A 15,500-nucleotide genomic window follows, 5' to 3' on the forward strand; every position below is an offset into this window, starting at 1 on the left:
GATTTAAGGGGGAAAGCCTTCAGTTTAGTGCCATTTAATATGATGTTAGCTGATGGTTTATCATATATGGCCTTTATCATGTTGAGATATTTTCCTTCTATACCCATTTTGTTGAGAGTCTTAAACATAAAATTGTGTTGTATTTTATCGAAAGCCTTTTCTGCGTCTATTGATAAGATCATGTGGTTTTTGTTCTTTGTTTTGTTGATATGGTGTATTACATTAACCGTTTTACGTATGTTGAACCATCCTTGAGATTCTGGGATGAATCCCACTTGATCATGATGTATTATTTTTTTAATATGTTGTTGTATTCGATTTGCTAGTATTTTGTTTAGTATTTTAGCATCTGTATTCATTAGAGATATTGGTCTGTAGTTTTCTTTTTTTGTGCCATCCTTGCCTGGTTTTGGTATGAGGGTTATGTTGGCTTCGTAAAATGTGTTTGGAAGTATTGCTTCTTCTTCAATTTTTTGGAAGACTTTGAGTAGAATAGGAACCAAGTCTTCTTTGAATGTTTGATAAAATTCGCTGGTATAGCCGTCAGGGCCTGGACTTTTATTTTTGGGGAGGTTTTTAATGGTTTTTTCTATTTCTTCTCTACTGATAGGTCTGTTTAGGCTTTCTGCTTCTTCTTGACTCAGTCTAGGAAGGTTGTATTGTTCTAGGAATTTATCCATTTCTTCTAGGTTGTTGAATTTAGTGGCATAAAGTTTTTCATAGTATTCTACAATAATTCTTTGTATATCTACGGTGTCCGTGGTGATTTCTCCTCTTTCATTTTGGATTTTGTTTATATGAGTTCTTTCTCTTTTTTCCTTGGTAAGTCTTGCCAAGGGTTTGTCAATTTTGTTGATCTTTTCAAAGAACCAGCTCCTTGTTCTATTAATTTTTTCTATAGTTTTTCTGTTCTCTAATTCATTTATTTCTGCTCTGATTTTTATTATCTCCTTTCTTCGGCTGGTTTTGGGTTGTCTTTGTTCTTCTTTTTCTAGTTCCTTAAGGTGGGAAGTTAAGTGGTTCACTTGGGCTCTCTCTTGTTTGTTCATATATGCCTGAAGTGATATGAACTTCCCTCTTATCACTGCTTTTGCTGCATCCCATAGATTCTGATATGTCGTATTGTCATTTTCATTAGTCTGTATATATCTTTTGATCTCTGCACTTATTTCTTCTTTGACCCATTCATTTTTTAAAAGTATGTTGTTTAGTTTCCACATTTTTGTGGGATTTTTTTCCTCTTTTTTGCAGTTGAATTCTAGTTTCAAGGCTTTATGATCAGAAAATATGCTTGGTACAACTTCAATTTTTCTGAATTTGCTGATGTTGTTTTTGTGGCCCAACATATGGTCAATTCTTGAGAATGATCCATGTACACTGGAGAAAAATGTATACTCAGTCACTTTGGGATGAAATGTCCTGTAGATGTCTATCATATCCAGGTGCTCTAGTGTTTTGTTTAAGGCCACTATGTCTTTGTTGATTCTCTGTTTGGATGACCGATCTAGAGCCGTCAGTGGTGTATTGAGGTCTCCAAGTATGATTGTGTTTTTGTCAGTTTTTGTTTTAAGATCAATAAGTAGCTGTCTTATATATTTTGGTGCTCCTTGGTTTGGTGCATATATATTAAGAATTGTTATGTCTTCTTGATTCAGTGTCCCCTTAGCCATTATGAAATGGCCATTTTTGTCTCTGAGTACTTTTCCTGTCTTGTAGTCAGCATTATCCGATATGAGTATTGCTACACCTGCTTTTTTTTGGATGTTATTTGCTTGGAGTATTGTTTTCCAGCCTTTCACTTTGAATTTGTTTTTATCCTTGTTACTTAGATGAGTTTCCTGTAGGCAGCATACAGTTGGATTTTCTTTTTTAATCCATTCTGCTACTCTGTGCCTTTTTATTGGTGAGTTTAATCCGTTTACATTTAGTGTAATTATTGATACTTGTGGGTTCCCTATTGCCATTTTATATCTTGCTTTCTGTTAGTTTTGTGTCTTGTTTGATCCTTCTCTTTTGTTTTTCTATCTTTTGTTTTTATTTGGTTGTATTCCATACATCTTTCCACTGTTGCTTTCTTTTTTATCTCATGTACTTCTGTGGTGGTTTTTTCAATGGTGGTTACCTTTGAATAATGAAAAGGGTCCCTACCCTGTTCATTGTAGCAAACTATTTTGTGAGTACTTTTGCACTCCATCGTCCTTTGCTACTGTTAATCTCCATCTTCTCCCCCTCTTTCTTTTTGTTGTTGTCACAGTTTAAATTTGGTTTTATTGTGTTCTTCTTGGAGCTTTTACTTGTGGCTCTGTTTTTTTTTGTTCTTTGTATCTGATTGGAGAACCCCCTTTAGTAATTCCTGGAGTGGGGGTTTTCTGATGATAAATTCCCTCATCTTTTCTGTATTTGTGAATGTTTTTATTTCTCCTTCATATTTGAAGGATAGCTTTGATGGGTATAGTATTCGTGGCTGAAAGTTCCTCTCTTTCAGGACTTTAAATATTGGGGTCCATTCTCTTCTAGCTTGTAGAGTTTCTGCTGAGAAATCTGATGATAATCTAATGGGCCTTCCTTTATATGTTGTATTCTTCTTTTCCCTGGCTGCCTTGAGAATTTTTTCTTTGCTGTTGGTTTGTGTCAATTTCATTATGATATGCCTTGGAGTAGGTTTGTTGGGGTTAAGAAAACTCGGAGTTCTGTTTGCTTCTTGAACTTGAGGCTTTAGTTCTTTCCACAGGCTTGGGAAGTTCTCATCTATTATTTGTTTGAGTATGTTCTCCATTCCATTTTCTCTCTCTTCTCCCTCTGATATACCTATTATTCTTATGTTATTCTTTTTGATGGAGTCAGATAATTCTTGTAGGGCTATCTCATTTTTTTTAATTTTTGAGTCTCTTTCTTCTTCTCTCTGTTGTGCCTCAAGTTGCTTGTCTTCTATTTCACTAATCCTCTCTTCTATCTGACCTGTTCTATTAGCTAAGCTTGTTACTTCGTTTTTCAGCTCGTGAATTGAGTTTTTCATCTCTGTTTGATTTGTTTTTATAGTTTCAATTTCCTTGGACATATATTCTTTGTGTTCATTGAGTTGTTTTCTGAGCTCCCTAAATTGCCTTTCTGTATTTTCTTGTATATCTCGGAGGATTTTTAGGATTTCTATCTTGAATTCTCTGTCATTTAGCTCCAAGGTTTCCAATATATTAAATTTTTTCTCCATAGATTTTTCCTCATCTAGTTGTGTTACCTCTCTTTCTTTTGTATCCATGATATTCGATTTTCTCTTCCTTAATGGCATCTGAGGGTGGTTTTGTTGATAGTATTAATGAGATTTAATAAAGAATAAAAAGTTTAAAAAAATAATAAAAAAAAATCGAAAAAAGTTGTTTTTTTAAAAAAAAATTAATAATGAAATAAAGAAAAAATAAATAAAAATTAAAAAAAAAAAAAAAAAAAAAAGGAAATTATTCCCCCCCTCCTTTTTTCCTCTCCTCTCCTCTCCCCTCTTTCTTGATAAAATCTTGTGGTGGACTGTGAATTATAACAAACAATGCCTGTGATGGAGGGCCTGAATTGGGGAAAAGTAATAAAGGGGCAAACAAAAAAAAAAAGAAAAAAGAAGAAAGAAAAACAAAAAAAAAGAGCGTATGGACCCACAAAAAGCAAATAAGGAAAAAATTTGGGTCAAGAATAAAATGATTTGCTTTTAGGTGTTGGTTGTCTAAGAGTTATGATGAGAGGATTAAGAGGAAAACGGAAAAATGGGGGGACAAATTAAAAAATTACTATTGTATTTAGTGGAACAAGAACTAGATAATATGGAGAGCCAGGGATGGGAGCACTGCTAGTAAGTTAAAAAGGTGAAGTAAAAACCCCCCAGAATGCCACAAACATAAGTTTGAGTCCCAGATAAGATAATTTGTTTGTTATTGAGGTTTGAGTGAGAGGAGATGTAAAGGAGAAAGGAAGAAACTAATATAGAGGGAGAAAAGAAAGAGAGAGAGAGAAAAAAAAAGAGGGAACCACTAAAAGAAGAAAAAAGAAAGGAGAGAGAGAGAGAGAGTTAAGGGTTTTGGAGTGCAACCCTCATAGAGAGAAAGGAAGAGAAGAGAAAAGATAATGGGAGATGTAACACTTATGGGTAGTGTAGTTCAAGGAGAGGAGAGAGTAAGACCGGTAGAGAGTTAATCGGCCAAATTGGAGGAGGAAAAAAAAAGTATCAAGAATGAAGATAAGAGAAACAAACGAACAAATATAATAAAATGGGATAGGTTATAAAGTCTGCAGATTATTCTTGATTTTGAGAGGTTATCTTCTTGCTTTTTCTTTTCTCTCCCTCTTCCTGGTCGGTGACTCTGTACCCCGGGTTTTGCCCCTTTGCCACGCTCAGGTGGAGGTTTGCAGTTGATAAGTCTCTATGGCAATGTCATGTATTGTGCTTTAGTCTCGTTGGCAGTCTAGACTATTAGCATTTATAGGCTCCGACAGTGAGAGAGTCCGTGTTCCTAGAGCCTTTCTCCTAGTCTTTCCTTCCTCAATTAGTAGCCTGATAATCCAGCTATGGGTTGCTGCTGCCTCTGCCTGGATAGTAAGAGGCTCAAAGAGCTGGCAACTCCCCACTCTATTTCCAGTCAGCACAGGGCTCTGGGTAAAGCTCAGTCAGTCAGAGCTGCTAGCATAATCAGGCGGGCTTTCCGGCCATTCAAAGACCTCTGGCTCTGCCACTCTGTCCGGTAACACAAGCGGGTGCCCACTTCCGGGGCGCTTGGAGGAAACTCTCACTCACTGGCTGCGCGCGCAGACCAGGATATCCGGCCAGCAGTCTCACGCTCTGAGTGAAACCCCCAACCACAGGGAAAAGTTGCAGCGTTGGAATTGAGTCTCGCTCCGTCCCCGTGCGCGGCTTTTGCAAGGCGCTGGGGCGGCCCGAGATTCCGCTTTGGCCCGCACAAAGGCCCCTGACTCTGCCCCTCTGTGCGATAACACTGGCGCGCACTGCCGAGGCACTCGGAGGAATCGCTCACTCCTTATCTGCGCGCGCAAACCAGGATATGAGGCCGGCCGCTTTCCCTCTGAGTGAAACACCCTCCGGCAAGGAAAATCTCCACCATTGGAATTAGTTCTCACTCCCTCCCGTGCGTGGCTTTCCCAGGGCGCTGGGGCTGCCCAGAGACTCTGCCCTCGGCCCACAGAAAGGCCTCTGACCCTGCCTCTCCGTGGGGCAACACGGGCACTGACTCCCGGGGCTAGGAAGAAATCTCTCGCCCACTAACTGCGCACCAGCCAGGAGACCGGGTAAAATGGCCGCGCCGCTTGTCTTTCTTTGTTTCGGTTTGGCGCGAGTGTTAGCTTGTATTGCCCGGGTTGCCACAGGATCAGATTTTCCTCGGCTTGGATCTCCGTGCCACAGCCTGGTTCGGCCGTTTGTTTCGCGGCCTGGATGTATTCACCCCCTTTGCCCGCCTCAGTTTCTATATTCACAGTTACCAGAGAAAGCCGCCCTGTTTAGGTTAGTGAGGAAGGCGGAGCATTTCTTACTCCCTATTTCCTTCGGGGTTTAGTTATATATTTAGCCAATTTTTCACTCAATCATACCTTTGGGTGTATTGTGAAGCATCTGGAAGCTCCAAGTATAGGTTTTTCTGTTTCTGGTTGAAGATCTTGTTGAGTTTTGGGGGAGATTTATCGGTATCGCTTCCTACCCCGCCATTACTCTCTTTACATTTCTTGTACTCACTGTATTGAGGGTTGTAAGAGACCAACCAAAATCAACCCAAGACTCTTTTGGCTGTATGTTAATGAGGCTGTTTTTTTCCTTAAGATTTGAAAAAAAAAAAATAAAAGAAAAGAAAGCCTGACCAGGCGGTGGTGCAGTGGATAGAGCATCAGACTGGGATGCAGAGGACCCAGGTTCGAGACCCCGAGGTCGCTGGCTTGAGCGCGGGCTCATCTGGTTTGAGCAAAAACTCGCCAGCTTGAACCCAAGGTCGCTGGCTCCACAAGGGGTTACTCGGTCTGCTGAAGGCCCACCGTCAAGGCGCATATGAGAAAGCAATCAATGAACAACTAAGGTGTTGCAACGCGCAATAAAAAACTAATGATTGATGCTTCTCGTCTCTCTCCGTTCCTGTCTGTCTGTCCCTGTCTATCCCTTTCTCTGACTCACTCTCTGTCTCTGTAAAAAAAAAAAAGATTTGATTTGATCGCTCTAATTTCTTAAAAGAAAAAACTGCATGAAATTGAGATTAAATTTACAAGTTTTAATTTCTTCTCAAAATTGGTAATGTTTTCCCTACAAAAGTATTCTTTTATATATCAAAACCAAAGACTGTATACAGGGAATCTAATTTTTTTAAAAACTATCTCTCTTATTAACTATCTAAATGTGACATGAAAAATGTTCTCCAAAATTTGTTTCTATTAGTCTTGCAATGGGGTAAATGTAATTTTAGTAAACCTGCTAGGGGATAGCTCTTAAAAAAAGGAAAGATCATCATTCAGGAAACTGATACCCTACTGCTGTGTTCTGCAGGTGGTATATAAGTCTGAGATAAAGAATTTACTCATGAATATAATTCAAAACTGCATGAGTCATACACTCAAACATAAATCCAAGAACTTTATGGAATCTTCAGGAAGCTTCTCATTATAGACATGTGGAAACATTAGTGTGCTGGAAATACTCCTCATCAAGTGACAAGTACATTCTTAGAGAAGGAACACCCAACTTGCCTAAGAATGTTCAGCAAAAACAAACGTAAGTGCAATGTGCTGACTCTAAATGCCCCAATCTCCCTATGCCCGAATCTATACTCTTCCCCAGGGTTGTCAGCCCAGAGTATCCAACTAATCACCGAAAATAAAACCCCCAGATGGTTACCACCCAGGGCGTACTGCTCATAGTAATACCCTTGGATTCTGTGGCATACACGAGGTTCTGCCTTGAGTGCCTTACCTAGACTGGCATGCTTTAAGTTATATTATCTTTTATTAACATTTTAGCCTGTCCCCTGATTTTCACATGTCCACGAGTCACATTGTGTTGAATGCCTATGGCAACCTTTTTTCTATTTGTTGCTTTGCATCAGCTATGGATTCCCAAACACTAAGAACAAACAGACCTTGAAGAAGGTCCTAAAAGTTCTTCTATGGACTTTGTGACAGCTCTTTGGCCTCACAGAAGCTATGACTATTCCTATTCCAGACAGTATAGCTACTGATTGGCAGTTCAAAGTGGGAGAGGGTGGAGTATCATTAGGCCTACCCAATCACACACTAGTCTTTAAGCATAGCTACTGCTTGGTCTCTCTCTCTCTCTCTTTTTTTTTTTTTTTTTTTTTTTTGGCTCACCATCCCACATACTCACCAGTATCATTTTAAAATACAAATGTCTGAAGTGTGGATGGAATAATAAAATCACCTGGATGAAGAACAGAAAAGCTTTACTTTTCTCTCCCTTTTCTTCATGTGAAGTCACACTGAGGAAATCTGCAATGCTCCTTGAATTGTTTCAGGAACCAATACAGGAACCAGACTCTCAGTCCAGGCTGCCAGGACTGCCTGGACCCATTAATGAGAACTTATATGGCTCAGAAGGTTTTTCTTTTCTTTTTCTTCTTTTCTAAGTGAGAGGAGGTGAGAGAGAGAGAGACCCTCACATGCACCCCGACCGGGGTCCACCCAGCAACCCCCATCTAGGGCAGATGCTCTGCCCACCTGGGGCCATGCTTGTAACCGAGCTCTTTTTTCTTTTTCTTTTTGACAGAGACAGACAGAGAGTCAGAAAGAGGAACAAATAGGGACAGACAGGAAGGGAGAGAGATAAGAAGCATCAATTCTTTGTTGTGGCAGCATAGTTGTTCATTGATTGCTTTCTCATATGTGCCTTGACCGGGGGACTAGTAGAGCGAGTGACCCCTTGCTCAAGCCAGTGACCTTGGGCTCAAGCCAGTGACCTTTGGGCTCAAGCCAGCAACTATGAGGTCATGTCTATGATCCCATGCTTAAGCCAGCGACCCCACGTTCAAGCTGGTAAGCTTGCACTCAAGCCAGATGAGCCCATACTCAAGCCAGTGACCTCAGGGTCTCAAACCTGGGTCCTCTGTGTCTCACTCCAACGCTCTATTCACTGAACTACCGCCTCATCAGAGCACAGGCAGTTTTTATAGCATCCTTTGTCAATGAAGTTTCTAAAAAATTAAAATATAGGTCTTTTTAAAGTTGTTAAAAAGGTTCCAAACTTTTCCTTAAGAACAGTACCATTATATCCTCTATAAACACCAACAAAATAGAATCAGATGTGTAGAAAACAGTTGCACAAACCTCCTCAAAACAGCTAACTAATCTCCCAAATTAAGCTATTTAAAAAAAAAATAGCTCTTTGGATTCACTCTAGAAACATATTAACAGATCTGCTCAAAGTCAGACTTCATTATACCTTCCTTTTCTAATTTCAACAGTTAGGTCCTAAATTTAATGTCAATACTGCTAAATGTTTTAAAGCATCATATTTTAAAAAATGGTTCCCAAGAGTATGATCTCTTATTCAGTAAAATTAAGACCAAAAAATATTTGCATTTGAAATTTTTGGCTTGCAATACACAACCTGCCCTTCTAATCTAGTAGTGTTCTTTTTAAAAATAAGGAATTTAGGCCCTGCCCAGTGGCTCGGTGGATAGAGTGTTGGCCTGACGTATGGACATCCTGGGTTCGGTTCCCAGTCAGGGCAGGAAAAGCAACCATCTTTTCCCCTGCCTTCCTTCTCTCCCTCTTCCCCTCCTGCAGCTAGTGGCTTGATTGGTTCCAGTGTGGCTCTGGGCACTGAGTCTCAGGTGCTAAAACCAGCTCAGTACTCTAGCATTGGCCCAAGACTGGTGTTGCCAGGTGGATCCTGGTCAGGACATATACAGGAATCTGCCTCACTATCTTCCCTCCTCTCATTCATAAATAAAAAAGAAAAACAAACAAACAAAAAAAGAATGTATTTAACCAGGTTTCTAAAAATAGCCATGAACACCAAACAAAAGACCTCAGGCAAAATGTACTTTTCCTCATTAGTAATGAGGCTGTTCTAAACAAATTAAGGCTAAGAATGAAAAACAATTACCAAAATGATCAATAAGAGTTGTTCAAACATTAATCAAGAAGAATATTCATAAAAAGCCTAAAACAATGTGCTTGGATTACAAGTGTCAGTCCATGATAGCATTGAAGTACTTCGTTCTCTACAAGGAAAAGTCAAAAGGGCAAAACACCTTCCTTAAAAAAAACAGTCCTGTATGGCTCCACCACTCACTAGCTGTGTGACCTTCGACAAGTATCTTAACCTCTCTGTGCCTCCATTTCCTCATAAGTACATACCGTAACTGAAAACAGTTATGATAAGGATTAAATAAGATAATGTACCCAACACTCAGCCCACCGTAGGTAGGTGCTCAACATCACTGCAGCCTGGGCTGTTTCAAGGATTGGATCAAAGCAACCAGACTATGCCATAACATTAAAATCCCGTTCCATTGGCATCCTCTTCATGGTCATAAAAATTCTTGACATATATCAGCGACTGGCGTCAACGTTAAGATTTTAAAATCTCAGAACAATTAAGTAATCAAACCAGTTTAAACTGAATTCAAAGTCAGTCATTAGGCACTGGAGTTAAAGATAAGTACCATTTTTCTTTGTTAAAGTTATCAATAACTTACTGAGAAGACATGTAATTTAGGTAGTTATAGCACCACCCTATCTAAAAAGCTTAGCAACCATATATAATAAGTCACTTTTGCTTCACTGCAAACGTTAATACTAAGCTTAAGTGGGTCACAACCTCAAGACTCAGCACCAGCTTCTCTTTAAAAATAGTGTCATGACATATTGCAATTCATGTGAGAGAAAAAGACTGCAAAATATGTGATCCCATATTAAATCAAAACAAAAAGAGTACATGAGTGTGCATGTGAGATAAACTTGTACATGCAGAAAAATTTTTAAAAAGTAGTATACAAAATCATTAACTATAATGCCTTCCCAATAAGTGTGATAAAAAATACATTTTTAAAAATATTTTATTTTATTAATTTTACAGAGAGAGAGGAGTTGCGGAGCAAAAAGTATTGACTCGTAGTTGCTTCATTAGTTGTTCATTGATTGCTTGTCATATGTGCCTTGACCAGGCTAGCCCAGGGTTTCAAACGGGTGACCTCAGCGTTCCCAGTCAATGCTTTGTTCACTGCACCACCACAGGCCAGACAAGAATAAATTTTCTCTTTGGCTTTCCTGTGTTTTTTTAAACATTGACATGTATTTATTCTGAATAAGGTAAAATATATATGGCATTAAAAAACAAAACAAACAATATTTTAGACCCTGAGAGTTCTTTCCCTCATTTTGTTCTGCAATAAAGAGATATGAAGGTATTCTTTTGAGTATTTTTATTTAAATGGAGTGAAGGAAAATCTATTAACAGAGAAATCAAACAAGCTCTGAACTACCAAAAACACAGAAAAAACTTCAAGCATTGGTAAGAATGTGAAGGTAGAGAAACTGGAACCCGTATGCATTATTGTTAGGAATCTAAAATGGTATAACTGTTATTGAAAATAGCATGGCAGCCTGACCAGGCGGTGGTGTAGTGGATAGAGGTCGGACTGGGATGCAGAAGACCCAGGTTCGAGACCCTGAGGTCGCCAGTTTGAGCGCGGGCTCATCTGGTTTGAGCAAAAGCTCACCAGCTTGAGCCCAAGGTCACTGGCTCCAGCAAGGGGTTACTAGGTCTGCTGAAGGCCCGCAGTCAAGGCATATATGAGAAAGCAATCAATGAACAACTAAGGTGTTGCAACACGCAACAAAAAACTAATGATTGATGCTTCTCATCTCTTCATTCCTGTCTGTCTGTCCCTGTCTATCCCTCTCTCTGACTCTCTCTCTGTCTCTGGAAAAAAAGAAAATAGCATGGCAGTTCCTCAAAAAATTATAAATAGAATTACATAATCCCATAATCCCAGTTCTGGGTACATATCCAAAAACAACTGGAAGCATGGTCTGAAAGAGGTATTTGTATACCATGTTCACGGTATGCACAGCTAAACATAGCTAAACAGGGAAGCAAGAGAAGTGTCCATTTACGGATGAATGTAGTATATACATAAAACAGAATATGATTCAGCCTTAAAAAGGAAGAAAATTCTGCAATATGCTACAACATGGATGAACCTTGAGAACATTATGCTCAGTGAAACAATCCAGTCACAGAATGACAAACACTGTATGATTCCACTTATACAAGGTACTAAGAGTATTCAAAAAAAAAAAAGGTAGAACTGATTGCAAGGGGCTAGGGAGAGCAGAGAATGAGGACTTATTGTTTCATCGGTAGAAAGTTTTACTCTTACAAGATATAAAGAGTTACGGGGATCGATGGTGGTGATGGTTGTACAACAATGTGAATTATTTAATACAACTGAACTATAGTTGAAAATGGTTAAGATGGTATATTTTATGTTGTGTATTCTACCACAATTTTTTAAAACCATATACATATAAAATGAGTGTATATGCTTATGACTTAAGAACTATATATATGCTATGAACATGCACAACTGGCAGAAACCTTTAAATACACACAAATACTAAAAATGGAAGTTCTAATCTTTTTCTTCCTGAACCCTCGTGGTACCCCTCAGGAGGCCCTGACCCTGAGATCTGACAGGCACTGGAGCGCACTGTCTCTTTCTCCAGCCCATAGCCTATCGTATGCAGAGGAAAGAGGACAGCCGCTGACATTAATTTGCCTTTTCTTCTTCCTTTCCTTCTCTTGCATTTGGGATTATTTAACCTTTTTCCAAGATCTCAAGAATGTTTAATCCTAGGCCCTGGCCGGTTGGCTCAGTGGTAGAGCATCGGCCTGGTGTGCAGAAGTCCAAGGTTCGATTCCCGGCCAGGGCACACAGGAGAAGTGCCCATCTGCTTCTCCACCCCTCCCCCTCTCCTTCCTCTCTGTCTCTCTCTTCCCCTCCCGCAGCCGAGGCTTCATTGGAGCAAAGATGGCCCGGGCGCTGGGGATGGCTCCTTGGCCTCTGCCCCAGGCGCTAGAGTGGCTCTGGTCGCAAGAGAGCGACGCCCCCTGGTGAGCAGAGCATCGCCCCTGGTGGGCGTGCCGGGTGGATCCCTGTCGGGCGCATGCGGGAGTCTGTCTGACTGTCTCTCCCCGTTTCCAGCTTCAGAAAAAAAAAAAAAAAAAAAAAGAATGTTTAATCCTAAAAGAGTCAGCTATAATGAATTCTTATCATGTAGCAAATCCCTGGAAAGTTTAGGAAAAGACTGACATAGGAACTGGATGTAAATGCTACTTTCTTTCTAGGGCTACGGAGATCCTTGAAAAACTACTTGGTGAATCAGCAAAACCTGAGCTAGAATGAGGTTTGCTAGATAAATCTCTTGGGTACATGAAGAAGGAAGAGATCTCAAAGTCTTTAAAAAAACACTGTTTATGCAGAAACCCATGACAATGAACTCAATAGACCAAAAAAATTAAGTCAGGTCTAACACAAGGCTGTGAGCTAACATGTGCGCTAGCCAGCTGCTGGGGAGAGCGTGCTTACCTTCAGTATTTCTGGTTCTTTGATATCCAGAGATCTTGTGTTCCAGTGTTGTTGGTTTTTATGTAATCGGGGATATTTATGAGCACTTGGTGGTGTAAAAAACCAAATCACGCAGACCGCAGTCATGAATCCCAGGCCAATTCCCAGAAAGAGTCCGCTCACGTAGTGGGGGAGGGGGAGGATGAGGTACGCATAGACACACAGTGTAAAGAAGCCCAGCGTCTTCACGGGTAACTCTGAGTGTTGCGTGGCCAAGTCCAGCTCTTCGTCACTGTCAAGAGCAGGACCATCGTCCTCCAGCTCCTCTGGCTTGAGAGGTGGATCCAGGAACTTATCAGCCTTCCCCTCCCCCTCCACTTCCAAATCAAACTCCTCAGTGTACAATTCACAGAACTCTTCGTCTTCTTTGCTCACTAAGGCAGACAAAGAACATTTCTCAAGGACTAGAGAACTTGTCTTCAGGCCTAAATCCTTTAGACTGCTCACCTGGGCACTCTTCAGTTCTGCCTCTTTGGGGGGCTCATCGGTGGACTTGGGGTGGTCCCCTGCAGGGATGCTGGGATCGCTCCCACCCCCGTCCCCCTCAGAATCACACTCCTCTTCCTTGATGCTGTAGTTGTGACTGCTTTCCAAATGGCCATTCAGGCTGGACAGGTTGGAGAGTTCTGAAGCACTTGAAGATAGGGCTTTGGGCCTATGGCTGCCACCTTCCTCCCCTATAATTTTGCTAAGGAGCTGAAAAGGCTCATATATGACTTCTGAAAGGCGTCGCTTAGTATCTTCGATTTTTGCCTCCATTTCGGGCACTTTAAAAAAGGAGCGTGTATCGGAGGGAGAAGTCAGCGGGGAAGAAGGTGCGGTTTTGGAATCTCCACCCGTGTTGCGTGGCTGGGTAAACTGCTTGAACAGGTGTAAATTCAGCTTGGAGTCAGGCGGTTTATAGGACACAGTGTCTGACTCCTGCCGGGAGGTGTCTGTGGACAGAGACTTAACTAAAGTCTTCATCAAGTGCCTGTGCCTTGGGGGGTGTGGGGGTTCCTTTGGCTCCACCTCAGTCGACAGGGACTTCACAAGGCTCATGAAGGGTTTCGAGCTGGACAGGGTAGAGGACGAGGCACTGGAGGAGAGGACAGGAGACTTGGAAGGAGAGGACAACGGGGAGGAAGAACTGGTTTTCTGCTCAGAAAGGGATGACACACTGGGAGAGCTAGCTAAGGGACCCGACGAAGATGATCCTGGCGACAGAGCCAATGGCACTGTACCTAGTCCTTGAGTTGCTGGAGGAGGGGCCTCCAGCAACTTTACAGTGTTCTCGGAAACGGGCAAAATGGCAGGGGACTCGGACAGTCCATCTGCCAGGATGGGCCGGGCAGCAGGGCCAGCGGGGTCATGGCCACCCCGAGGTTCAAGATAGAGGTCTTCCTTGGCTTCAAGACCCGTTACAATGCTCTGGTCGTCCAGCCCCTCCAGATATTCCCTGAACTCCTCCTCCTCTTCCTCCTCCTCCTCCCCAGATGCCGAGAAGTGGATGGCAATAGTGTCTCGGGACACGGACCTCTGCACGTGCACTCTGGGGGCTGATGGTTTTGGCATGTCAAGGATTTTTTCGGCATGGCGACCATTCAGACTTGTCATTGCTGGCTTCACAAGGGCTCAGGCTCTGTGAAAACAGCAAGAAAACCAGAGTCAGAAAGTGGTTTCTCCACAGGAGACACTGTCATGTGCAGACAGGAGCGCAGATGAAGTTCATTTCTAAATGGCGAGGATGCTTTCACCTGGCAGATGGCCACTGCTTTTCACTTGAGCAGCCTTAATGGTTTAATATTCACCAGATACATTCCAGTGAGGCATTCTCTTTTATGAGCAAACTACAAACCAGCGTTAAAAAATGCCATACAACTTCACAACATCTGAGTAATTGTGTCCTCCCTCTTAACTGGCTCATTTCTATCAGCAATTCCATATTTCAAGGCTTGAAATACCTGCACAATTGATGCTACCAGCATCACTCCAAGAGTCCAACAGGAATGCAGCATTCCAGTGATTGTGACAATCTTGGAACAAAAATTTCACCAGTAGTTGTCTTGCTATAAAAAGCAATCCAGGAGAGTTACTGCTTCCACTGCAATTTTCACAGCAATCCTAACAATTATTTGGCTATCTCTTACCAGCACATACTACCTTGTCACTGCAACTAAGCAGTACCTAAGAGTGGAATGGGAAATCTGTAAACTAATTACTGTGACCTGTTGGTTTCTTTATTCTCCAAATGGTAAGTGCCATAAGACCAGAGTACTTAGCCAGCCATGAAGATATGGCTATGTTCTGAGGCTTCAGGAACAAGCAATCTTATATTTTAAACTGAATCCAAGATTCACGAGCAGGAGAATGAGGAATCAGTGCAGTAACCCCCACCAACCGAGAACTCTGCTAAGGGTTACAGTGAGGGACAAGGAAGCTATGTTTTCTGCCCTGCTGGACCTTAGGAGACAGCTAGAGAGAAGACAAACATCTGAAAAGCTGGACAACAAAATAAAAGACAAGTTCACCTTGTGATATCTGGTATATTACCTCTCTCCTTATTTACTTAGGGCCTATTTACTGGGCACCAGGAATAACAAGCCCTACAAGGTTGAAATTAACACCATAATCTGGAAAGAGACCCTGTCAAAAGAGTGGACTGCAGGCATTCTGATTCAGAAGGTAAGACCAGTGTAGGAGGTAAAACATTTGCTCAGGCTTTTAAACTGATGAGTAGGTTGTAGCAGAATGGGCATGATTAGAAAGAAAGGTCAAAGGCATGAAGATGAGCATGGGCATAGTGTCATGCCACCTAGGTCTACTCTCTACCTCCAGGGCAGAAGGTGAGTGTTGGGGAGCAGTGGGAGAAGACCACCGGTACAAGAGAGGCATCAT

The 15,500-nt window shown here is 41.5% G+C and overlaps 1 protein-coding gene across 2 annotated transcripts in view; it reads right to left on the reverse strand.

Moving 5' to 3' along the window:
* The window catches only part of TEX2 (testis expressed 2), a 131,092-nt gene that overhangs the window by 66,611 nt on the left and 48,981 nt on the right, over positions 1-15,500 (reverse strand). For both annotated transcript variants that reach the window (XM_066386412.1, XM_066386411.1), the window contains exon 2: positions 12,585-14,244. In XM_066386412.1, coding sequence (XP_066242509.1) covers positions 12,585-14,219 — 1,635 coding nt within the window. In that variant the 5' untranslated portion in view covers positions 14,220-14,244. The remainder of the gene's footprint in view (positions 1-12,584; positions 14,245-15,500) is intronic.

Source organism: Saccopteryx leptura, chromosome 5, assembly GCF_036850995.1.
Source record: "Saccopteryx leptura isolate mSacLep1 chromosome 5, mSacLep1_pri_phased_curated, whole genome shotgun sequence".
NCBI classification, from domain to species: Eukaryota; Metazoa; Chordata; class Mammalia; order Chiroptera; family Emballonuridae; genus Saccopteryx; species Saccopteryx leptura.